This window comes from Galendromus occidentalis, unplaced genomic scaffold (assembly GCF_000255335.2).
Source record: "Galendromus occidentalis unplaced genomic scaffold, Mocc_1.1 scf7180000076879, whole genome shotgun sequence".
NCBI classification, from domain to species: Eukaryota; Metazoa; Arthropoda; class Arachnida; order Mesostigmata; family Phytoseiidae; genus Galendromus; species Galendromus occidentalis.
In genome coordinates this window covers 6,360-31,693 of record NW_003804868.1, presented here as the reverse complement: position 1 = coordinate 31,693, position 25,334 = coordinate 6,360, and the positions used below count along the sequence as shown (strand labels likewise).

Below are 25,334 nucleotides of genomic sequence, written 5' to 3'. Positions count from 1 at the left end.
TTTGAAAAGTGGATCAACCGATGGAGACGCTGATCGAAGCCGACGGGAGTACGCTGACGGAAATGATAAAAAAGTAGTTCATCATTCCAGCCGACATCACTATTCCGGAGAGGATTCAAATTTCTTCAGACTCAAAGGGCTGGGCTAGACATCACGGACCTCGTCGGCGTACTGAATAGACGAGGAGGAGCCGCCAAGCTCGACGGGTTGACCCCAGAAAATTTGAAATGTCTTGTACTGGTCAACGCATTGTCGGCACCAGAAGACATTGAGCTGCGCACGCGAGCCCTTCGGAAACTAGACGATGAAGCTACGACACTCAAATCGCTAGCCAAGGAGCTGATCAACTCTACGCAACTCCAAAAGGACGCGGCTGGGAAAAACGAGGAACGAGCGACGATCAACCAGGTGCGCGGAAAAACAACTCGACGAGATCAACGACAACCGCAGCAGCGACAACAAACTACTAAACGCGTTGGGCCACCCAGCTCGTAGGTGGATGGAGACCGAGAATATATACGAAGACATCGACAGCTACGAGAGCATTATGACCGCTATGAAGAAATTCAGCGAAAGGTCGGTGTCGGAAGCATTGCGAGACTTTTGATTTTGGTCAAGAGAAAATGCTCAGCAACTGGGTGAGACTTTTGAGTTCTTCTACGAGAGGACGCGACGTGCGGCGATTAGGTGTGACTTCGGTAGTGTGCACGACAGAATGTTGAAGTCCAGACTTCAGACAGGAACCCGGCACCCCGAGCTACAGAAGAAACTGCTGGCAGAGGAGAAAAGATCTCTAGAAGACGTTCTGGCGATGTGCGAAGCAGCTTTCGAAGCAGGCGAAAAGAGCGCTCGAATAGTGACCGACCAGACGACGCATATCGCAGCTTTCAGTGAGGAGGAAAAGCAACTAAAGACCGCAAGCGAGGATGTTATCGCAGGGCTCGAAGCTGCATGCAAGGCATGCGGGAGGGCTCACTGGGGAAGGCAATGTTTCGCAAAGGGGGCAAAATGTCTAGCCTGTGGTCGCAGGAATCATTTCGCCCGAGCTTAAAGGAATACGCCCCAGTCCTCATCCAAGAAAATCATGGATAGACCGAGCAATTCACGAGCTCCATTTAGAAGATCAGGTCAACGAGGCACTCCCAAACGGAAAGTATGGACTTTCAACACAGAAGCCACATCAGAAGACGATGAAGAAGAAACTTTTCGAATACAACGGATCCGGACAATCAGGAGAGAGAACGAACCGTCGGAATGAACGAAAACCTGACTTGGGCTGGCCAGGAAGTAAGCATGAAGCTGGACACGGGAGCTGAGATCTCAGTACTGCCGAAAAAACTAATCGATGAGATCCTAGAAAACACAAAGGGAATCCAGTTGGAGACATCTGAGATACGGCTCGTCTCTTATTTCGGCGATAAATATTCGAGCTCAACTTCAGTTTGTCTTCCCTTGTCCGACAGAAACAGAAGGCTGAGAGAGATATTCTGCGTCGTCGGAAGCAATGTGATGCCCACCATAACAGGTGAGACGGCGCAGAACTTGGGACTGCTGAAAAGAATTCGAGCAATCTCCGCGGAAAATAACTCGGATGCAGAAGTGGCATGATGGGAAGCTCTATACAAGGAAGCTTTCAATGGCGGCGGCTCCGTGAAAAGTTTCATATTCTCCTCCATTAACCTGAGTGAGGATTATAGACCAACAATGCAAGCAATGCGCCGAGGGAAGAGAGTCCCTCACCAGTACAGCCACTCCACCCGCTCTGTAAGAGTCATTAGAATCGAAGAACGCTCTGTAGCCCGCAGGAGAGATCTCACTCTCCGAGCAGCAGTACAACCACGTTTCCGTGAGAACTACAACATCCGTCTCCGGCTTCAAATAAGTACCTACAAAAAACGAAATTTCTCCTCGCGCTTCTTTTGTTGATTATTTGTAAGTGTAACTCGCCCTCGGATCCACCAGATCTTTTCCCCCCAGGAAAGCTGGTTGCGCTTATTGCTAAGGCGATAATCGTACGATCGACCGGATGGAGAAATACAGATTACATAATTATGCAGTTTTAAGTATGAAATAGATCAGATGAAGGATAATGAGTAATGATTGTTGAGAGATGAGAAGGAGGTACCATAGTCTACGATTTCTCGCGAAATCATAAAAGAGGTACTTGGTGGAATTAGTCGCTGAGTTAAAGTTGATTGTCGTCACGGGTGGAGATGGGAAAAACTATCGAAGGTGGACAAGGTCCTCCTCGCTCAAGATCCAAATAGGCTCACTATCTTTGTTCCTCTTCTTGCAGAGTCTGTCGGACTTGGTGATCCAGCAGAACTCATGTTTGAGCGCGACTTCCTTCTGCATGGCCAACCAGCGGAGATGCTTGAGTTCCTTGGAGATTCTCCTCGAGACGAAGATTGGTAGAGTCGCTTCAATCCTCGTGCTCACCATCGAGGTGTCAAGTCCGTTATTGGATTTCCTCAGGGCATTCATACATTCCAGGAACTTATCACAAAGATCCGGCCGGGAGAACTCCGCAATGATCAGCTGGGTGCTCACTCCTTTTTCCTCCTTGGGACGTTCAACGCGATAGGCTGAATAGAGCATATCCTCGGTCAAGCCCAGGCCGGCAGCCTTCGCAAGTCGAAGTGCCGCAAGCTTCTCAGCAATCTTCGGCTCTATCAAAGTACCGCTTATCTCGATCTGGTTTCCTGAGATCAGGTACTCGAGCTGACTCAGCTTCGATTTCAGCATCTTATTCTCGTTTCTCAGCACCGTGAGCTCCTTGACCAGAGAGTCAAGCCTATGATCCACGTGGCCATTGAATTGCGTCGTAATCACTTTCACCTTCGCGTCGAGAAGATTGCTGGGTAGCTCAAGTTGACATTGATCGAAAACAGCAATAATGGATCGACTCACTAAACTCGTTTAAGCACCACAGACACTGCAAAATTGAAAATTCCAGCAACGGTCGAACGCGCGCGTGTTTACGGCTACTAATATTCTGGGCTGTTCGAATTCTAGAAGTAGCAGTTTTCCGACTGAGCAGCTAAGATTGAGAGTCTGGGCGGTAATTTTATGTCATTGGCAGTTTTATAAAGCATGACTGGCAGTTATATTTCTCTATTGTACAGCTTTCCATGACTATTTTGGCGGTTTTCACCAATAATCTGACAGTTTTCCACAAGCGAACTGGCAGTTTAATTCGTGCGATCACAATTTCTTACTGTATTTACAAGGGCTCAATCGACTAGAAGAGCCTGAGTTGCTTTCTTTGGTCGACCTGGCTTTCTCTTCTGTCCGAGCGGAATTTGTTTGGCTTCGGGTGGTGCACGGACAAGCTGCAAACGAATAGTTATTCCGAGGGTGTGTTTGCATTTGTAGGTTTTGAGGAAAGTCGGACAGGAACACCGCGCTTCTTCCCACGCGTAATCCTTCATTCTAACGATCCACACCGAAAACGCATACTTCCGGAAGTCGTCAAAGTTTCGCCACGAGCGATTCTTCGCCCTTCGAACGTCAGTTTCGGACAGCGAGACCAACGTCCCAGAAGGACAAAAGTACTCCGTAAACAATCCGGATCTCTTTGAGCGGACTTCTTTAGGACTCGTGGCCCATTGGTACGCGGATGTCCAGTCTGAGAGGCTGCTTCGACCATCGTGACGCTGACATCAAACACTGATTAGCGAATTGTCCGCGCACCATCCACACACGTGCTACTGCTAGTGGAAATAGATACCTACGCTCCATGTTCGATGTTGATCTCTGCTTGTAACCGGATTCGATGCTCATGCGCTTCGCTCTCACAAGCGAGGAACCGCAGATTACAACCTGGCACCATCACAAAACGCGGGAAATATCTGGCTTAATGGAATAACTGTCACGTGGATGAAGGAAAACTGATAATTTTTCCAATTGGCAGCACCGTTTGGAAAGAATACTGTTCCTTCTCAGAAAAAACTGCCCCTTCTCTAATGACTACAGCCAAGTCGAAACTGCCGGTTCGAAAACTGCCAAGTCTATAAAATTACCGGCAAATCTACAAAAAAACTGCTGATCGATTTTGGAACGCCAGCCAAACCCCGAAAAAAAAACTGCCGCGAAAAAGGTCAGCCCGTGTTTACTCCCCAGCGGATGAACGCATTTTTTTGAAGTTTTGTCCACGATAGATCTCGTCAAGGGCTACCATCAGATTCCGATGGCCCCGGACGATATTCCCAAAACTGCCCTCATCACTCCGTTCGGTCTTCGGGAGTACACGCACATGCCGTTCGGTCTTCCCAACAGCGCCCAAACTTCCCAGCGTCTCATGGGCTCGGTTTCGGGCGACCTCCCGTACCTGTTCGTCTATCTTCACGACGTGCTTGTGGCCTCCAAGAACAGGAAGGAACATCTGCAGCACCTGCGAAACCTCCTCCAACGTCTTGAGAGCCAGGGACTCGTGGTACACGCAGAGAAGTGCAAGTCCGGGCTCGCGTCTCTGGATTTCCTCGGGCATAAAGTTTCGGGAGATGGAATCTCACCACTACCAGGGGAAGTGGAGAGTATATGGTCGAGCTCCAGAGATTCATTGGTGAGATTCATTCACCGCTGATAGGCATCCTAAAAGTTGATCCCAAAGCCAAGAACACTTCTGTTCCGGGGAGCGACGAAGCTCTGGCCGCCTTCCAGAAGATCAAAGACCTGCTCGCACGGGCAGCCCTACTGGCCCATCCGATCGAGGAAGTACCTCTCGCCATCGTAACTGACGCGTCAGATGTTGCTGTCGGAAGCCGTTTTCCAGCAGGTGGTAGACGGGGCATGGCAACCCTTGAGTTTCTTCAGCCGTGAGCAGAGGGACCCGGAGACGCGCTACAGTACTTTTGATAGGGGGCTATGTACCTTGCATGCCGCCATTTCCTGCACAACGTAGAAGGGAGACCGTTCACTATCTTCACGGACCACAAACTCCTCATCTTCAGCATCGCGAAGAAGAGCTCGCCCCTATCCACGAGGCAGCAGCGCGACCTTGCTTTCATAGCCGAATTGATATCGGACATTCAGCGCATTTCTGGATCTGAAAACGTAGTCGCCGACGCTCTCTCACGGCCTCCTGAAGCCAATAGCGTCTCCTTGGGCATAGACTATGCTACTCTCGCAGAAGATCAAGGAGCGGATCCTGAGTGCGGCAGCTATAGGGGAGCCGACGCCAGCCTTACGTGGGAGCAAGTAGAGCTTGCGCCTTCGGGTCCAGCCTTGCTTTGTGATGTTTCCACTGGCGCACCCAGACCTTGGCTGCCACAACAGTGGCGTCGCCGAGTGTTTTCGCTGTTACATGAAGTTTCTCACCCAGGGGCAAACACTACCGTGAAGCTGGTGTCCAGACGTTTCATCTGGCACGGGCTCAACTAGGAAGCTCGTCAATGGGCGCGCTCCTGTTTGAACTGCCAACGCTCGGAGGTCCATCGTCACGTCAAGGGCCAACTTGGTCAATTCAACCTCCCGTCAGCTAGATTCACCCACGTCCACGTTGATTTAGCTGGTCCCCTCTCTCACTCCGCTGGGTCCCAATACCTGCTCACTGCCGTGGACCGACATACCAGATGGCCCGAAGCAGTTCCACTGCGGGATATCTCTGCCGAGTCTTGCGCCCGCGCATTCTTGAACGCATCGATCTTGCGTTTCGGCGTTTCCTCGCATATCACCTCTGACCGCAGCGGACAGTTCGTCTCGGCCATCTGGACGCACTTTGCGGAGGTCCTAGGGACCGAGGTTCATCGTTCGACAGCATATAATCCACAGGCCAACGGGATGGTCGAACGGTTCCTCCGCCAGTTGAAAGCTGCCCTGACAGCGCGGCTTGCGACGCCCTCATGGAGTCAGGATCTTCCCTGGGTGCTGCTAGGTTTGCGCACCGCTCCGAAAGAAGACTACGGATGCTCTGCGGCTGAAATGGTCTACGGTTCCCTTCCCGGCTCTCATGTGAATTCGTTGAGCCTACTGCTTCAGAGATTCCCGCAGAGCGGCTGAAACAGCTTCACAGCCGTCTGGCTACGCTGGTGCCCACGCCTCCACGCTGGGAACGTAATGCGACGATTGATTCGAACGCCACGGTACCTGAACTCTTGCGGGGTGCCCGATATGTCTTTTTACGTATTGACTCCTTGAAACCCTCTCTCTCGTAGCGGTATGAGGGACCGTACCTCGTTATCGAGGCAGGGCAGAAGACCTTCAGGATCTCGCGGGATGGAAAAGAACATCGCGTCTCGGTCGATCGATTGAAGCGAGCCTACGTCGATGACACTCTGGAAACAATGCCTCACGAGCCATACTCGGGCATCGAAAGAGCCGAGGCGGAAATCGCGAACCCTTTCAGACGTTCCAGCCGCGAAGTTCGCCCACCTAGGCATCTCGAAGATTTCGTAGCTTGACAAACATGTTGGCAAACACTGGGGGGGGGAGGTGTATGGCGGCTCGCGACCAGGTGCCCTGCGTGTTCAGTTCTGACTGAAGAAGCAGACTCGTAGGACTGCGTCAGGGGCTTTCATCTATTCATGTATGCAGTGAAAATTTGGGTAGTGAATTAGCTCGTGCCTGTAGTGGCTCCCTCAATCACCCTGTTGAAAAGAGCGCGGGTATCGAGCCCCGACGTGAGGAATTGACCGAATGGCAGTACATATTCCGAAGTACATACTTATGTGTGCTTGTTGGAGCGTCTGCTGCGTTTCTCTGAACGGATTGACCAATCGCGGTGGCGGTCTGTGATACTCTTCTGGAAAGGACTTCCTGATAGGTCGGCGCCGGCGGGTCTTAGTAGTTTCGATATCCGTTACACTACTCCCGTTGCATTTGTTTACTTTTTGCAGTGCCCCTGTATCTGTGCGACCTAGGACGCAGATGGGAGGACGGACGATTTTTGTAGGGAAAAAAAGGTCGTCGGATCGAGCCGCTGACCTCAGATCGGGTGAATTGGCTCATTTTAAGCACTTTTGGCCATCATGAAAATTTTCGAATTCGGCTTCCCTGAGGAGTTATCGACTGAGTTTAGCGACAACCCGGAGCTTTGGTAAATTTACCCGATTTTCAAACCAAAGTTTACCCCTTCCGCGTTCCCCCCAGGAACATGGTACCTGAATTTTTTCCACGGCATACCTCCCCCATGTTATCCCGCGTCGAACGCAACCAGGTTGAGCCCGATCGACCCAGCGGTCGCTGAGAAAGAGGCGTTTTCGTGGAGCAACGAGAAAAAAGTGACCGATCATTTCCAAAACGCCCGCAACAGGTGGGGTCGGCCGAAATCGTCCCCGCTAGGAACGGAATTGTGTCAGTCAGAGCGAGACTATATGAGATATATGAGATACACTCCTGATAGCTCTCGAGGCCTTCGGTCTCTGATAACTGATAACCCACTCAGCTGAGTCTCCAGACTCCTGATTCTCTCCTCTGCCTGCTCAAGTTTATTGACATGCTCACCAAGACCGCGGTACGCTGCGGTGAGCTGCTCGACCATGCGGGAGTGCATGCGGCGATGGAGTCGCATGATTGCCGCAGCCTCTGGATTGTCATCAGAGGACACCCATGGTTTGGAGCGGCGAAGAGTGGCTTCATCCGCGAGGGTTCCACGTTGATCCGGGGTCAGGAGTGGCCACAGTTCACTGGCCTCGGTCACTGCTTCACTCATTGAGATTTCGTGCTGGCGTTGCATGCCACCCACGAACAGCCAGAACGCATCATTGTACAATGGACTTCCTGGTCTAGACACACAACATGACATGGGGGTTTGCTCCTTGTGGTCCATCTTGCTTCGTGGAGATACTCCTGCGATGTGTGGCTGAGGGGAGGCTACGGGAAGAGATATGCGCGGGACAGAGGGTGTGGGAGAGGATATCTGAAGGAGAGATTCCCCGTGATAAATATTAAGTCGGTTGCTACCTGAATGCACCGGCTGGCAATTAACCAGAATAAATGGTATCTATGTACGTAAATGCCTAACGAAAGGAGAAAAGCATGGAATCAGGTAGACGGCGGATTTATTGATTGTGTCCGTCTCGTTCTTTCGTTGGAGCTCCCATTGGGGAGCCGGATCCCGTTTGGTGGGGGTTGGACGGCGAGAGCAGCCGGCTCCACCGGCTCGTCGTTCGATGTTCTCTCGCTTGGCCATCTCCTGGGATGGACGCCGAGCCTCGGAGTCCATGCTGGGCCACAGGTCATCGGCCAGGGGTTTCGCTTCCTCCACGGAAATGCCTCTGCGCTTGGCAAGGTTCAGTACGAACATCCAGAAGGGTGCTCGGCGTATTTTCATGATGAAATAGGTACTCTAAGACGATTAGCTAACGCTGACAAAGGTAGACTCGTTCAGCCTGAGAAGGAACTGAGAAGAAATACTACCTATGGGAGAGGTCGAGCCTGATGGGAGAGGAACAGCATAACCAATGGGAGCTGGATATGACCTGCGAAACAGCCTGACTGAAAACTTATGCATGTGAACAGCCGTGACCTAACCCCTGGAAATTTTATGAAAGACCTGATCTATTAGGATCAGCGAAGAATAAAAATATCGATTCCTTACATGAGGGAGAACTCCTGCATTATGTATTCGTGGATTCTGAGAACCATCTGGTATTTGAACAGAACTCGAATCTGCTGAAGAGGATTCGAACGTTTCACGAGCACGGAGGGCATACATGAACATTCGAGATGCTCTCATGCGTCGAATACAGGCATTCGACGGGCTGTTGTAGCAGATCTCGAATCGCAGAATCCTGCGACAGGTTAGGCCATCGGTGCTCTAGAGGTGTCTTCGGACCTTGGGTTGCGAAAGAGATCAACGAGAGAGGAATGCGGATCGGAACTGGTGGATGGAGCATTGGTGGTTGTTGGGTCTCTTGGGATTGTGGTGGATGAGAAAAGGGAGGAATCGTGATGGGAGATCTCTGAAACAAAAAGAAGGATACCACATGGTTGTTCATTCTGTTTATCCGTCTCAGATCATTGAGATGAGTCGGATCAGTCGAACCAGAACGCAGAGAACCGTGAACGAACCGACGTTGACGAACAGGCTGACGACGTTGGAAAGGAGCTGGTAGAGGAAGACGAGGGACAGCAGGATGAGGAGGACTTGGAGGAAGAAGAGGAGACGGTCTCGACGTCCCGGGCGCTCGCGTGGTGAGCTCGGTGGTCGTCGGAATAACTCTGGGGCTCCGTTCCCGTCGCTAAGCTCATAGGCCGACCGACGCAGTCTTCGGATTTGTTCGACGCTAGCCTGTCCCCGGAGTGGTCCCGTGTGCTCGTCTATGCTCTCCTCAATATCCTGTATCATCTGGACAATCCGTCGTTTCTGGAGATCTCTTGATTTCCGATACTCGCTCTCAAAATCTTGCATTCCAGTTCCCATCGGGGTCTGCGGATGTAGTCATTGACAACTGTCGACGTCGATTGGATTGCTGCGGCAAGATCCAGGCAAATTGCGAGGTCTTTTTTTGGGTCATGATGGGGGAGAGCCTACTCGAGAATTTTACATGTGAAGTCATAAGGCCGAAATGTTTTGAGGCACTGCTTCCTCTGATAGAGTGAATTATACGTGAACTGATTTGATTCTATTCGGGGTAAATAGGGTTGATTTCTGGAGATGAACATACCGTAGACACGTGGTGGTGAACTTGCGTGATTCTACCGTGACCTCTTCGATCGGCGGAGAGTTGGAAAAGAATTTTAACGGAAAATCTCGGTTTTTCATAGAACTACTACACGATCGACTGTGCAATCTCAAACCAAAGACGAGTAATACTCCTGATGGTATACCTCAAATATTCCACAAGGAGTTCGCGATATTCTTGAGCGAGCCCCGCTTGATCATCTACAAGGAGTCGTTCGATAAATCGACTGTTCCTCGGGCCTTCAAACGTGCCATTGTGACTCCTATCCATGAAAAGGGGTCTATGACCGTTGTTGAGAATTACAGACCAATTTCTCAAACTTCGATATGTTGTGGTATAATCGAGAAACTATTGGCTGGTCACATAAAACAGTTCCTGAACAAAAATCTCCTCACCGATGACGTACAACACGGCTTCGTCATTCGGTTCTACTGCTACCCAGCTGACCCTCATGCTACAGGATTGGGCAGAAATCCGAAATTCTGGTGGTCAGCTACATTACATATAATTCGACATGAAGTCGGCCTTTGATCGGCTCGATCACGGCATAGTACTGCGTGAGAGGGAATTCCTCGGCATCGAACCATCGATCATCACTTGATGCGCCTCGTATCTCAAAGAAAGGCTCTTCAGCGTAAACGTGGATGGCCTCTCAGTCCTCTCACTTCTTCGCCCAGCGGAGTTCCCCAGGGTGGTTCCCTGTCCCCCTTACTCTACTCTATCAACGTGTACGACATAAGAATGAAACTCCCGTGAAATGTGAAGTACCTTGAATCCGCGGACGATCTCAAGCTTTATGCATCGGTCAAGTCAGCCGCGGACACGGGCTCTCTGCAGACTGCCATCGACTGCATAGCTGACTGGTGGCGGGTAAATAACAAGCTCCTCTCTCCCTCGCTCTCCAATCATCCAGGTGCCCCCATGTCTATCTCATCGACGACAAGCCGTTGCCGAATCACTCTAGCACAAGAGACCTTGGTGTCAGGATTTCGGTGGATCTCAGATTTTCAATTCATGTTGCCGAAACTGTCAGCTCTCCCATGTCTGTTGTAAACACTTTATTCTGTTGTTTCCTTATGGAAACAACCGAAATGTCTATCTACGATTATTCACAGCCCTTGTTTTGCCGAAAATGCTATACTGCTCCACGGTCTATTTCCCTAAAGAGGAAAAATACCTCAACCTTCTCGAGAGCGTCCAGAGACGTTTTCTGCGACGACTCGCTTGGAGATGTGGTCCTCGCGAAGTCCCTGCTTTTCCTAGAATCCGTTCTCGTTTCGAGTCCTGCGATGAAAGATTCATATCCATACTTGCAAGGGCCGACCTCCTCGACCGTTTCTCCGATGTTCACCGGACTCGTTTGAGGAGAGGTCTTCTGGGAGCCGCTCAACAGTTGAACTCATCTCAATTGCCCTCACACTTCCGGAATTCCTGCGGTCAGGCGATGACTTGGGAAATGGCCGCAGTAAACAGAGGCGCTCCGATGGAGATTGGCATAGGCTTGCATTTTTACGGGCAGTTTTTTTTTTCAAAATGGCAGCCCTCTCCGGTTGCAGTTTTCTCCTCAAGTCCGGAAGTTAAAATTATAATGTTGGCAGTTTTTGTCCTATTTCGTTACTGTTCACCCAACCTAACCTCTCACTAGAAAGGCGATCGACAATCGAGCATTCGAGAACCGGGCCATCGAGAAGACTCCGTTTGATCGGCCAGATCTTTGGAAATCTCCTCGAAAAGCGACCGCATCAATCATCGAAAACCGCCCGTTCGCCAGGAAAACTGCCGGTTTCAATTACTGCCAATTTGTAAAATCAGACTGCCCAACGAGAAAAACGCTAATTCAATAGACTAAACTGCCAGTTCGATAATTGAAACTGCTCAGAATAATACTCCCCATTGGCATACCTCTTGTTTGTCGTGACGGAGGATGGAATTGATGACACTTACTTAGATTACGCGCTGACTGACTAGTCATGCCGGCCGCTTGTTTTACCATTGTACTCTGAGCAGACGCGAGTATTTAAAACACGCGCGGGCTCCATCATGCCCTTCTTCCTACAACGCTATTATTTTGACTTTTTCCCTTTTCCCGAGGCAAAAGCTATGAGCATATCACAAAATGAGCTATTGATATAAATCTGGGAACATTCCCCTTACGAGCATTGGGGACCCCAGGTGCGAGGTCCCGATCGATATCGATCTGTACAGTTCCGCAGAGATTGCTTTCTCGGATGTATGCGAAGACCTCGACTGCCGAACTCCTCCCTATGACTAGCGAGGGATTTGTCGGGCGTGTCCGGTTGACTAGGTTCTGAAACAGTGTCGACGTCTTCTGTCTTCGATTCACGCGTCGAGCTCCGAAACCTTGGGAGCTTATGACGCGTTTATTCCGGCGTGAATATTGCGGGTCGTAAGATGACTCGAACGCGTTTAGTTGATTGGGTGTTGACGTTCGGTTGGCTGGTGCTGATGCTTCCGTAGGCTCTGGGGACTTTCAACGAGTGACGTTCGTCATAAACTGTACTCGAGGGCCCCGGGGTCCGTCCCAGAGGGGCCCGACTGGGTCTCCATTGAGCTCGATTGGCCGACTGGTGATGCCGTCCGACCGCGAGTTCCCCCGTGATTCCTCCGTCAGTGGCACGAGCTTCAGGAATCGTCGATTCCGTTCAACGGGATTTCCACCTTCCGTTTCGACCAAGAAACGGCGGGGCCCGATATTTTTCTCGACGGTTGCCTTCAGCCATGCTGTTTGAATGCTTGAAGCTTAAGCCTTACGGAATCTCCAGGTCTCAGCGGACAAAGCAGGCGGGAAGCTTTATCGTGCCTTCGCTTCTGTTGGAATCTTCGTTTCACTATGTTGGAGGTGACCTCAGTCGGCAGTGGCTCCGGATTACTGCTTCCTGATGGTAGCATGGTGCGGGTATGCCTTGACATGAGTTCTTGTGCCGGCGACTGACCATCTTTGTCAGAAGAGTTCCTCCATCCGAGCAGGGAGAGCTGGAGACCCTCGCTCTGTGCCTCGCACTTCTTGAGGAGACGCTTCGCTACTTTCACCGCCGCACAGTGTGGCCAAATCCGATTTTAGGCGGCAGAAACTATTTCAGTGAGTTTTTTGGATTATTCTCGCGGTACGAACTCGTACCAGTCATCAGAGGAAATTTCTGGCTCTGAGCTCCTCGGAAAGCCGCGTACAATAACTTAGCAGGTCCGGCAGGCAGAAGATCTTTGACTTTGTTCCGTTTTGTCCCCTCTGCCGAGTCCGAGAAATTTTTCTCTGATCGTCCCGCTCGTGGTGTCCCTTGAGACGCTTTCGAAGGTCCCGGCTCCTCGGGCACGTCTTCTTGTGCGAGTAGCTCAATGTAGTGCACGATGAAATCGAAGTTTTTGGCTTCCAGCGATTCAGCTCCTTTAACGAAGAAGCGTTCCGCTTTCGAATTATGTCTCCCGAGTTTTACCTCACTCGGGACACATGCCTGCTAATCTGCTTTCTGATGTGAGATCTATTACTTAGTTGCTCAATTTCAACATGAGCATGACTCAAAATGAGTTTCTCCAACCCATCGATGCACTTGTTCTTCCGGGAGTTGAAATTGTCTCCGCAAATGTCCTCCGGGGCACCCAAATTCGAATATCTGGAACAGCACGCATTCACGTTTGCCAAAACTTGCTGGTTTTTTATTTCGGAAATGGAAGGAGGGAGGGTGAAAGAAGATTTTCCACCCAATGAGCCGCCCGGGTCCGCCCTGGTCCATATACTTCCTTGACGGTGAAATTTCATGAAAATCAGTTTTTTTTCGCAAAAAAGATGCGCTCAGGAAAACTTCTGATTTGCATATTCTCAACGAATGAAACGCTAAACGTGAAGTTTCAGACTCAATCTTACTCACGATTCGGTGTTTGCTCCTTCCTCAATCGATTCCACGGAATCTCGAGCTTCAGCACGAATCGGAAGGAAAAAGTGACAGTCCGGAGCAAAGAAAACTACCTCTTTCCGGAATCTCTCCAAAGAGATACAAGTGCTTTGTTTCTGATTGGTGTGTGTTTCCGAAATCCCCATACTTCCTCCAAAACGCCACGACATAAATTTTCAAGATTTTTCATTTTCAATTTCTGCCGCCTAAAATCGGGTTTGGCCACACTGTGCGCCGACTCCGCTCTGCCGTTCGAGGAATGGTGATGGAGGGCGCATGTACTGTGATGCATAGGGCTGAGAAAAATATGCTCCAAAAAAAACATGCATGCGGTATGCGCGAATGATGAGACAGAATATTCTTCGGAACATGCCCAACAATCGGCATGGTTCATTCTTCACACGAAGCCTTTTACATCATCTACAACGTCAGTTAGCTGAAACTAGGATTACAAGCAACGATCACGTATTTTTTCAAATTTTCGGAAAGAAACGAGTGTCTGGCTTGGAGTTCCGGAGGCAGGAGTCTCATCTCTCCTCGGAGATCGTCGATTATCTCGGTCGATTTCTCAAGCGGGAGTCCGTGCTCTTCAAGAGCTGTTATGCAGGTCGGTACATTCGAGAAATGCGCGGCAACCGCGAGCTGGCCAGCCAGGAGAGTACTATCGCGAAATAGGGTTTGCGATTATTTCATTCATTCATATCGCATCCGGGCCAATTATGCGGTACACGGCCTCAACATGAATCCCGCGAAGTGTGAGCTCTTCATCCGTGGCTTTTCGGAGTCAGAGTCTTCTGACATATACCGGAAGATCGCTGAGGTCTTACCGGGCTGCCGCCTACTCGTTGATGAGTCCGCCGTCGGCCTCCTGGGTGCTCCGGTCTTCGATGCTGGAATAGCTCCAGCGCTTGAGGCGAAGAGCTTGGTGTATGAGACCATCTTTCGACGACTGCAACACGTGGGGAGTCCCGTTGCCACTTACATCATGCAGAGAGCGGCGGGCGTACCCAAGCTCACATATTTACTTCGTGCAAGTCCTGCCTATAAGATGAACGCTCTTTTGGGTCGCTTGGATGACCAGTTCGTGTCCGCGTTTGAGAGCATCCTGAAAATCTCCTTATCTGGCGATGCTCTCATCCAGCTTTCTCTGCCCACCTCTCTCGGAGGGATGGGTATCCCGACGCCGTCAAAAGTCGCCCTGCCAGCGGTTGCCGCTTCCTGCCATGGCGCAGAACCAGACGTCCTCGACATCCTGGGCGGACTGGCTTCTTGCGTGTACCAACGAGGGTAGGCAACGGCTGACTTCTTAGCGAGGTATGGCTCGACCCCAGCCGACGATGAGCGAACCCGTCAGGGCGTATGGATGCGCACCGCTGACGGAAAGATTATGACGGAGCTTCGCCTGAAGCTCGCTTGTTCTGAGGTGGATTCCATCCGGCTCAGCAATGCGGCTCTCCCGGAGTCTGGCTGGTGGCTTCAGGCCCTGCCCAGCGAGAATATCGGCACACTTCTATCGGACGTTGACTTTGTACGGGCGGTGAGTCTCCGACTCGGATTGCCGATCGTAGAGGAATGCGCATGTGTCTGTGGTTCTCGGATCGATAGATTGGCTCTTCATAGGCTCAGCTGCTATAAGCTTGCTTCCGGTCGGTTGGCGCGTCATGCGGCGATCAACGACCTCTTATGTAGTACGTGCCCTACGTCAGGCGGGAGTTCCTAGCACTAAGGAGCCTCGGAACCTTTCGTCGAATGGTGCGCTCCGGCCTGACGGCATGACTATAGAACCGTGGTCTCGCGGCAAGCGAGTTATCTGGGACGTCACTGTGAAGGATTCGTTCGCACCGAGCTACCGTGGTATCGCACGAAATTTACGTGCGGTGGCCTCCAGGGGCGAACAGGAAAAGCAGATTTGTAATCGAGCCCTCTGGGGTCTGGGGGAAAGAGGCCCTCAAGTTCGTAAGGGAGATTGGTCGGAGGATCGAGAGCGGAGACGGGAACTCGAGGGCTACTGCTTTCATCCGGCAGCGTATCGTAGTCGCGGTACAGAGGGGGAATTCGAGAATGATAGCGGGTGGAATCTTCCAGTGTGGGGCCCTCGGGGAACTCAGTTTCCTGGGCGGCTAATTTTTCCCAAGTCTTAGTCTCACTTGATTCAATTTTCTCTGAATAAACCGAAAGGTAATTCATTCATTCATTCGAATCGAGTTCGTCGCAAACGAACCCCTGCAATATCTGGAAATGTTCGGCATAGTGTTTAACCGCGTTTATCGACGTACCCTAGCGGGTCAGGATCGGCTTTAGGGGGAGGGGCAATTCCGTTTTCTCTCTGCATAATGAAATCCGACTTGGACACTCGAGGAGTACCATTTCAATCGAAGCGATTAGGCGGTCCACCTTCTGAAAAAATGCGCGAACTTCTTCCGAAACTCTGTGGAGGCCGTGAGCCATGCACGTGACGAGGATCATCCGTGGGAATAGAACTTTGAGACTTTCAGCCGCTTTGATCATACATATAACGGGCCGCGTCGCCAAGGGGAAGCGAGACGCGTTCGTATCGAACAACGTCAACCCGAAGCAATTCCATAGATTTTACGAAGACGTGGGCGATAGTAGTCGCGTTGTATTTATCGAGTTCCTCGCACATCGAGAGATAGCTCTGACCAGAATAATCTCTCTCAAGCGACCCGACTATGACGTTCGCTACACTGCGCCCCGCGCTGTCGGTGGTCTCATCAATCGAGACCCAAACTCTGGAAGCTCCGATTGCTTCCCTGAGACCGTCGATGACCCTTGCGTGGACCAGAGGCACGCATGTTTTCCGTAGGGTTGTTGGATCAGGCACATGCTCCAGAAAACATCTGAGAGAGTCCTTCGATAGTTTGCGCAATGCAACACCTGCACTCATCAGAGCAGTGCACGAATCCAGGTGGTACCTGTTTCTCGCGGCTCCATTCAGCAAATCAGCGGACAATTGCGGTCGCCGCATCGCCGAAGATCCTGGGGCTCTGGCGAGAGCGCTCTACAGCTGCTTCGTGAGTTCTGGACTTCACGTGTTGATTCATCCTGAATTTCGTCGCTCGCGGGAAGGATTTCACGCACAGTCTACACAGGATGACGTCCCCGTCACACGAAAATTTGTCGGCTCCCAACACAGCCACTAAATTGGCGGCGGAAGGCTTTGCTTTCGGCATCTTGAGTCCATTCACGAGTGGAGAACCGATGAACTTTCAAACACTCTGAGCTGACCGGTCACTTGAGCGAGGTGTCGAGAGCGACAACGAACGTGAATTTGACGGCGTCGGCGTCGTGTGTTTGTCTGAATACCGTATCCTCACCAATGGAGGGGCACTCCAAATTGCGACTTTTAGATGCACCGGCGAATCGTTCCTGAGCGAGGTAGCGCAACCGCTCAGCTCGCATTGCGAAGTTCCGTCATCTGGCGCAAGGATGACCGATGGATCGTCGCGCGAGCTCACTGTGGACAGATTTGTCCGGTAATCAGAGTCAGAGCCGGGGTGCCCCACTATTGGAGAGAATACGGTAAGTGGATGGCACGCAGGTCCTTCCGCCTCCCGAATCGATGCGCGAAAAATCGGTACTTGGTCTTCGCTTCCAGCTAAACTTGCTCCGCTGATATTAAGAGGAAGACCTCGAGCCATATGGGCGAAAATGGAGTAAAACGCGAATCCGCCTAATCGGAGCGGACTCTTCCGCTCGCACGAGGATTCTGTATAACGCTGTGGACTCGTAGATGATGAAACTGTGACTAACAAGGGAAGTTCCCGACATGATGAGCGAGTTGGAAGCTGAAACTTGGCTGAAATCTTAGTCTATTCGAGACTAGAAAGAGCCTAGATTATTACGTCCTTATGAGCAGTTTCGAAAATTTCGGTAATTGCCCCCAGAGCCCATTCGTACGTCATTGTGAACTTGCGAGGAGCCGTACCAAGACGAACGAACGGGCTCTACGGGGGGAATACCGAAATTTTCAAAACTGCTCATAAGGAAGTAATAATCTAGGGTTTTCTAGTCTCGAATCGACTAGAACTCCAGCCAGGTTTCAGCTTCCAACTCGCTCATCATGTCGGGAACTTCCCTTGTAAGCGCGAAGTATGAAAGGGAACGAAAATTGCCAGAATATGTGCAGATATTCTCCAAATGCCAGAATAAGCAACTCGAGTCCGAAAAGGGCCTGATATGCGAATATGCGTCAAAATATGATTTTCATATAAATCCCAGGCCTAGTTATGAGAACCAGGAGGGTTGGCAGTTTCATGATTCAGCCTCGGTGATTCCTGCCAAAGAGCGGAGTTTCTTGAAAACGGGTCGAGGGAGCGGTTATTCCAGGAGGTCTGCGATGTTTTCTGCAGACGGAATGTACTCGATGGTTATCTCTCCCTGCTAGAATTTCTCTCGGGCAAAGAAAAGTCTTACGTCGATGTGTTTCGTTCTCCGACGAGTCTGGTCGTCCTCTGACAAGCAGATGGCTGACTGGCTGGCGACGAAATGTCGAGGCACAGTCCTATACCCGAGTTCCTCGAGCAAGCGGGCGGTCCACACTCTCTCTCTCAAGCAGGGGCGCGCACAGGATTTTTTTTGGGGCGGGCAACTAGAGTTTTGGAGGGTCTGGCCAGACGGCCAAAAATGATGACGCGCCTCCTCGGGGTCCATAAAATGGCACTGAAACCGAAGAATTTTGGTAGGGGCCATGGCCCCCTTGACCTCCCCCCTGTACGCGCCTCTGCTCTCAAGCCTTCTGGTAAGGCGACCGTCTCCGCCTCCAGCGCGCTGAGTACAACTGACCGTCATATCCTTCTTTTCTAAGCATGCTCTTGATTGTTTGTACATTTATTCGCGCAAATGTGCGGCGAGCTTGAGAGAGGCTCACCTGCTTTTCGGCGCTTGCCGCGCATCCTTGGGCTGTTGGCGAATCAGCATTGATGATGAAGAGACCGTTGATTCTCCGAGCCGAGATTTGCTTAGGATCGTTCTCGATGATGATGGCTTCCTGGGTCACTTAGACATCACAGCCCTCATCAAGTAGCTTGGATACATAAATCAGGTCATGGCGGAGTTCAGGTTTTGCCGTATGTCTCTGAATTTGCTTCTCGATGACCATCTCCTCTAATGGGATGCTCTTGACTTCACGATCAGGGAAAATTTTGCCATGGAGTTTCCTGAAAGCATCGGCGCCCATGTACGCCAGCAGTGCGCATTTCTTCCGTTCCGGGTCCGATACCTGATGATATTCCAGGTGGTTCTGTAGACGAGCTTCCCATAGTGTCCACGTTTCTGTTCCTGATGAATATCCTGGATTTGTGTGTGACGTTCCCACGTGGTTTGGGGCTCCCAGCATGTTGAGTTCGGGTACCGTTTTCTCGTCGCTTCGATTCTTCTGTTCGCTCCTGAACGCACGTTTGATGTCACCGTCACCCGCTGATGGTCTTCATTCACAGTTTCACCGTCTCGTCGCCAAATTCTTAGCTACTTCCTTAGAGAGGCACGAGGAGATACGTGCCTGATGAAGGCTTATACCCAACTGGTTGTTCTTTATTATTGTAGATGGCGCGATAGAGCGTGCGGTATATTTGAACTCGTAACAGTAATGGTACCGGTGTAGTGGAGAGAGTATATAACACATTGGAGAGTATAACTGCTTAATCGAAAAAGGCTTATTGAGTTCGGGAACCAATGACTGGTAGACATATTCTTTAATCAAAACATGTGAAAATAGTAAGATTCCCGCATGACGGGACGAAATACCTAATTTCCCGACTTCCCAGATTACAGTCAGCCTCAGTGGGCAGAGAACGATCCTCATGTAGTAGGATACATTGCCGATCGATGCCAGACACCTACTTCCAGAAACGGCCGTCTCGCAGGCACTTGAATTTTCCTATACTGATCCTTTTGATCAGTCCTCCGATGGTCGTCATGATCGTCGGACTTGGGCATTCCTCGTGGTTTAGATTGGGTCAAGATTTGGAGAGATTTTTTGATTGATATATTGGGGGATCACGATGGAGACTTCAAAATGCGAAACTTACAAATCTGTACCACCACCAGGAAGCTGCATAGTACAGAGGTTCCCAAACTTTTTCTTCGGCGGAACCCTTCGCGGAACCCCTAGTGTTCCGTGGAACCCGTCCTCATTTTTCAAAAAATTCCAAGTCCTGTCAATTGCTCTTTCCTTGCAGCTATTAGAGGAGAAAACACGCGTTTGTTCCGGAGCAGACCCGAATGTTTATTGCTTAAGTCAATTCTTGTGTAAATTAGGAATGCTCATCTAGTGGGAACGTGCCTTGTGCAAGGACCTTCGCAGTGTGCCTTCGATGCCGATCGATGCGCCAATTAGAACGATCCCCTTCGTATTGAGGAAGACATTTGGAATCAGGAAAAGAAGTTGCCCACAGGGCTACGTCACCTAGGGCCCGTATATGACCGTACATATGGAAGCAGAAAATCGTCGCGGAACCCCGATTTGCGCAAAGAGTAGCCCACGGAACACTGGGGTTCCGCAAAGATTTTGTCACGGAACCCCCGGAAAAGAGCGACGGAACCCCAAGGGTTCCGCGGAACCCAGTTTGGGAACCTCTGGCATAGTAGGAACATCCCCCCGGAGAGCAATTTCCATTTGCACAACGAGCTAAAATGGGGGTGAACCTTCTTTGCACTAATCGGGAGCAGTGGGTGGCGGCTCGGTTTGAACGAGAGGGCTTGTGGTCCATCTCGGGGTCTTGAGGAGAGTTTTCACTCGATGGATTGGGGGTGCGTCTAGCCGTCATCAGCGTGAAGAGTTCGCCAGAATCCATTTGGAGGCGTAATGAATATTGATTCAGTGAGGCTCCTTAAGCAAGCCTCGGAATTGAGAGAGGATTTCGAGGGGAGATGCGAAATTATCGGTCAATCAGAGATATCAGAAGCTCTGACAAAGTGCGCAGACATTTGGTCTGAATTGATAATCGAAAATCCCAAAATTTCAATCGCATGCCAGTCTCGATGGATAATGCCGAGACTGAAGCTTACATTCGCGCAACTCATTGCTTGATTACTAACAGCACTGAGTGATGGCTTAGGTAAGAAAATCTCAAGCAAAGCTCGGGGATTGAGAATCAGTGCCATGTCTGGAATTTGACATAGCGCTTCTTCTAAACGCCCGCGGAGATGACTTAGATAAGTGCAATGGAAGTCTGGCTTAGATGAGCTAAGCGAGTCAGCATCATGTATGAGAAAACAACGCCTGAACCACAAAAGTGTTCGTGGAGCGGATGAGAATAATGATCTGTGATTAGGGGTAAAGGGTTGACTCCTCAAGCCTCTTGTTTTTCTGTGTAGGGGGGAGTTGACGGGCTAAAGTAACTACCCAGAGAAATTCTTTATGACCATGGGCTGACTCAGAGTGTCCAGACCGGCAATAGGACAACGACTTCAGTATTCTGTAACTTAGCGTGAGTTCAGTGACCGTCATAATCACTGTGAGCGGGTTGCTGACCTAACCCTTTCCTTCCAGCACTAAATAAGGCATAATTAAGACCACTGATATGGGGGAGCCTTTGGTATTTCACACCAAGCAGTGTTCGTCTTTATTAGCCGTTGTCCCAGTTGTATCAAGCGCAGCATCGATTCAGGCTCACCGCAGCCAGAGCTAGTAGGCTAGATAGCCGAGAAAACCTATCAATACTTCAGACGTTCTCAGGGGACTGCGTTCATTTCGTGGTGTCCTTGAAACCTGAGCGAGAAGCTAATGTTATTGATATCCTTGTCGGCTCCCCAGGGAAGCATTCCGGAGAGTCAACACAAACAGCGCTCGTTCATGAGAGCGCGATCGCGGCGGCGCTCATTCCGCGCGAGTAGATCGATTCAATTTCAGTCAGTGCATATCCAAATCACGAGCAGCAATGGTGCTCCCACTAGAGCGTTGTTCGAGCTCGGCCGACATGGCTAGATTCCTCACTCCACGCTGCTCTTCCTAGGGGCTCTGTCTTGTAACTTATTTTCTGGGATTTACGAAAAAAGTTACTGAGCATCAGTGTGGCTCACAGATAGGGCTACAGAGATTTTCCATTCTTTCTCTGCGATCCACTCTGGCTATTCCGAGCCGAGCGAGCTTCACATGGCGAGTCTAGCGAAGCGTTCACATTCGGAGGCAAATTCAGGACTCATTTTGCTTCCAAATTCAAGGGTTGAGGACCGTGCCTCACCGAGTGCAACGAGGAATTCCTCAGCATCTTCTTTGCATGAGGCTCCCGTGATGCCATCATCGACATATAGAACTACCATGAGTCGTTTCGGTCCCTCGGAGAAGAACATGCACGGGTCCGAGGTGCTCTGGGTCAATCCCAGCTCCAGGGAGCATTTCTTGATTTTGCTATTAAATTCTTTCGGAGCTTGCTTCAATCCGTAGAAAGCTTTCAGCAGCTTGCAAACTCTCCCAGACCCGTCCTCAAAACCTTCTGGCTGTGGGGTGTACATTTCTTTTCTTTGATCTTAGTGCAAGAAGGCCTAATCCACATCATATTGATATAGAGTCAGTGCCTCCTGTGCTAAGACCGCCAGGAGCGTTCTGATAGTTTCGAAACGAGCTACCGGGGCGTACAGTTCCTGGAAGTTCCTTCCAGCCACCCGATCGTAACCTTTAATCACAAAACGAGCTTTCCGGCGGATAATTACCCCATTCTTATCCTCCTTCGTTTTGAAGATCCATCTATTGCCTTTGGTGCGTCTTCCCTTAGGAAGTTCCGAAAGTTCCCGTACATTGTGATGCTTCATGGAAGCAATCTCTTCGGACATTGCCTCCAGCCATACCTCTCTGTAAGGTGAACTATATATACATATATGTCCTTCTTCATTAGTGCTGGGCGCGTCCGCCAGTTCATCTACACTAGTGCTTTGTCTCTCAACGCTAGATGGCGCTGCATCTGCGTAGCCGGCTTGGTATCTATAGCGCGCCTTCAGCTTGGATCGATCCCTGAGTCTGCGGCCTCCATGAGTAGGTTAACCTCAACTTCTTGCCTGTCGACAACCGCTCCGGCGGCAGGTACTTCCCCGGAAGCAACGGCATTTAACTCTTCATCGACTGGTTCTACGGAGGGCTCAGGTGCGCGCTCCTCTTCTTCGTCAGCATCGGCAGTCAGTCCATCTCTGCTGCTACCCCCTCCACTCTGCGCCGTCTCACTCGACTGAATCATCGTCTGGCGGGCTGGGCTTGGCGATTTTCACATCCTTTGTCCGGATGACCCTGGTTGTACCGGGTAGCCAAACTCTATAGGATAGTCAATCCTCGTCCATTCCGACGATTCTGTCTGGGAGACTTCGGTCATCTAATTCCTTTCGATCAGGATCTCGATTATAATAGTCGCAGGGTGTACCGAAGGCTTGAATCTTCTTGAGAAAAGATTTTCGGCCATGGATGATTTCGAATGGAGTCTAATCCGAATCTTTGTGCACTTTAACACAATTCAGGACGTGTGCGGCGAAGTTGACTCTGTCAGCCCACAGTCCTTCCGGGAGCGTCGCATCAATTAGCATGGCTCGAGTCAAATTTAAAAGCGTTCGATTCAAGCGTTCGCTGACACCATTTTGCGTAGGAGTACAAGGCGGCGAATAACTGATCTCCGCGCCTATTTTATCCATAATTTCGGCAACTCTCTGTTTCTTAAATTCTCCTCCTTCATCTGATTTGAAGTGATAGATGTCGTGATCGGTCTGGTTCTTGAACCACCGAGTGAAAGACTCGATGCAATCTGGCACTTGGTCCTTCGATTGGACAACGTGGTCTTTCCTATATCGAATTATGTCATCACTTAGAGTCAAGAAATAGTTAGCACCGCTGTAGGACCTCTTACTGCCGGCACAAGTGTCGGAGAAAATATAGCCGGGTGATGGAGCTCTGCCGCTCATCGATCTAGGCCTGTTTGCCGCTCTCGGCATCTTTCCGCGGGAACACGATTCACAGACTATAAGGTTGTCAAGTAATTTAAATGAAGTACGCGCGCGTGGAGCGCAGACGATTATTCTCCGTAAGTGTCAATAAAGGAACACGAGTAGTGCCCTAAGGGTCGTCCGCTCTACGGGAAGTGGAGCTTGGACCTGACCAGCCGAGGCCCCATGATTCCGACTACAAATTTCGTAACTACGGAGTACCCTTTTGATAACTTGTTGTCCGCGCGTCAACCAGAAACGCCGCCGTAGAGCATTTAAAATAGAGCCGACGCCAAGGTGCGCATTCATTCGATGGTAGTGTAAGATGAGTAGGACGGCGAGCCGGCTGTCGCCCGGTATGATGATAGGATTGCTCTCGTCAAATGTAAAGTGGGGTCCCTGCGTGAGGCGGGTACTTGCCCGCAGAATCCCGCTTTCGTCCAGAAAGAGCTGATACGAGCTCAGCTTCGAAGATCTTACAGGGTTTTCCTTGCGTTGTGTAGCGTTGATTTCCATCGAAAAATGACCAGCCTGTGGCTCTCGAATGAGGTGCATCTCGGCTCGCAACCGAAGCTCACCTTCCGAGACATCTGACCCGCGACGGCAGCGTTGCACGAAACGGAACACGTTCGCGGTCACGCGTACTGCCTTTCCCCAGCTCCGGAAACGTCTGGGATCAACCACCGGCGAGCTGGCGACCATGGGTGCGGCGATCAGACGAAGCTCCGAACTAACAGAGTCCGCAACGTCACAACCAGCCCGTAGACGCCGTACCGGACGGGTGTCCTCGGGATCAGACAGCCAGGGGGCCCTGCCACCAATCGGAAGGGGATGCCAATGCATCGATCGAGACGCCTCTTGAAGCGATGTCGGCGATATTTCCTTTCCCAGCGACATGGAACCACTCCACCGGTGAGGTGATTCTCTGTATTTCGAGCACTCGGTTACATTCAAACGTCTTCTATCTCGAAGGGTCCTTCGCCGTGCACCAATGGAATGTCACGGCCGAGTCAGTGAGGTAGACCACCCGGTCAACCTTGACACCCAGCTTTTCTATAATCGAGTGTCTCAGGCGAGCAGCCACCAGGGCCGCCGAAAGCTCCAAACGTGGGAGGCTCATTTTCTCTTTCGGTGCGATGCGGGACTTTGCCATGACGAGCGGAGAAACACTGCTCCCGTCCTCATACTTGGCCTGAAGATAAGCGACGGCCGCGTAAGCTCGTTCGCTAGCGTCCCCGAAAACGTGCAACTCGTAACCATCGACTCCTCGCCCGGGTTTTCCATACAAGCGGGGAATCCGAAGCGCGGCCAGCCTCGTGATCTCCTCGATCCATTCGATGAATTCTTGGTGCAGGGTGATGAATTCGTCCCAGCCGGAGGACTCCGTCCACAATCGTTGGATGAAGAATTTCCCGCGGAGGGTGAAAGGGATAAGCCATCCGACCGGATCGAATATGGATGCTACAGCCCGCAACACTTTACGTTTTGTGATTGGCTCCGATTTCGTGGTGGTCTCGATAGCCCCCCGCATGCGAAATTGGAAGCTATCCTCGGCAGGATCCCAGGCGATACCCAGCACCTTGAGCAACCCAGTCTCGACGAGGGCTGAAGATGCCGATGACGAATGTGCATTTTTCAGATGATCCAACACTGCTGAGGAGCTCGACTTCCACTTGCCGAGTCGCATGTTCGCCGCACTCATTCACGGGATGAGCCTATCAATGAAACGAATCGCCTCGCCCTCCGAATCGAAGCTCCGCAGCCTGTCGTCAAAATAGAACGAAGTTCCCAGTTGGAACTCGGCTTTGCGATCGACTCGATCGAAGTGCTCGCGCAAAACAGCCGCGAGCATGAAACCACTAGGAGACGCTCCCCAAAC

The 25,334-nt window shown here is 50.9% G+C and overlaps 1 protein-coding gene across 1 annotated transcript; it reads right to left on the bottom strand.

The window, feature by feature from the left end:
- Positions 1–24,416: 24,416 nt before the first annotated feature.
- Positions 24,417–25,142, bottom strand: LOC108863769 (uncharacterized). The gene has a single exon (XM_018638327.1). It carries the CDS (start codon positions 25,140–25,142, stop codon positions 24,417–24,419), a length of 726 nt encoding a protein of 241 aa, XP_018493843.1.
- Positions 25,143–25,334: the final 192 nt, after the last annotated feature.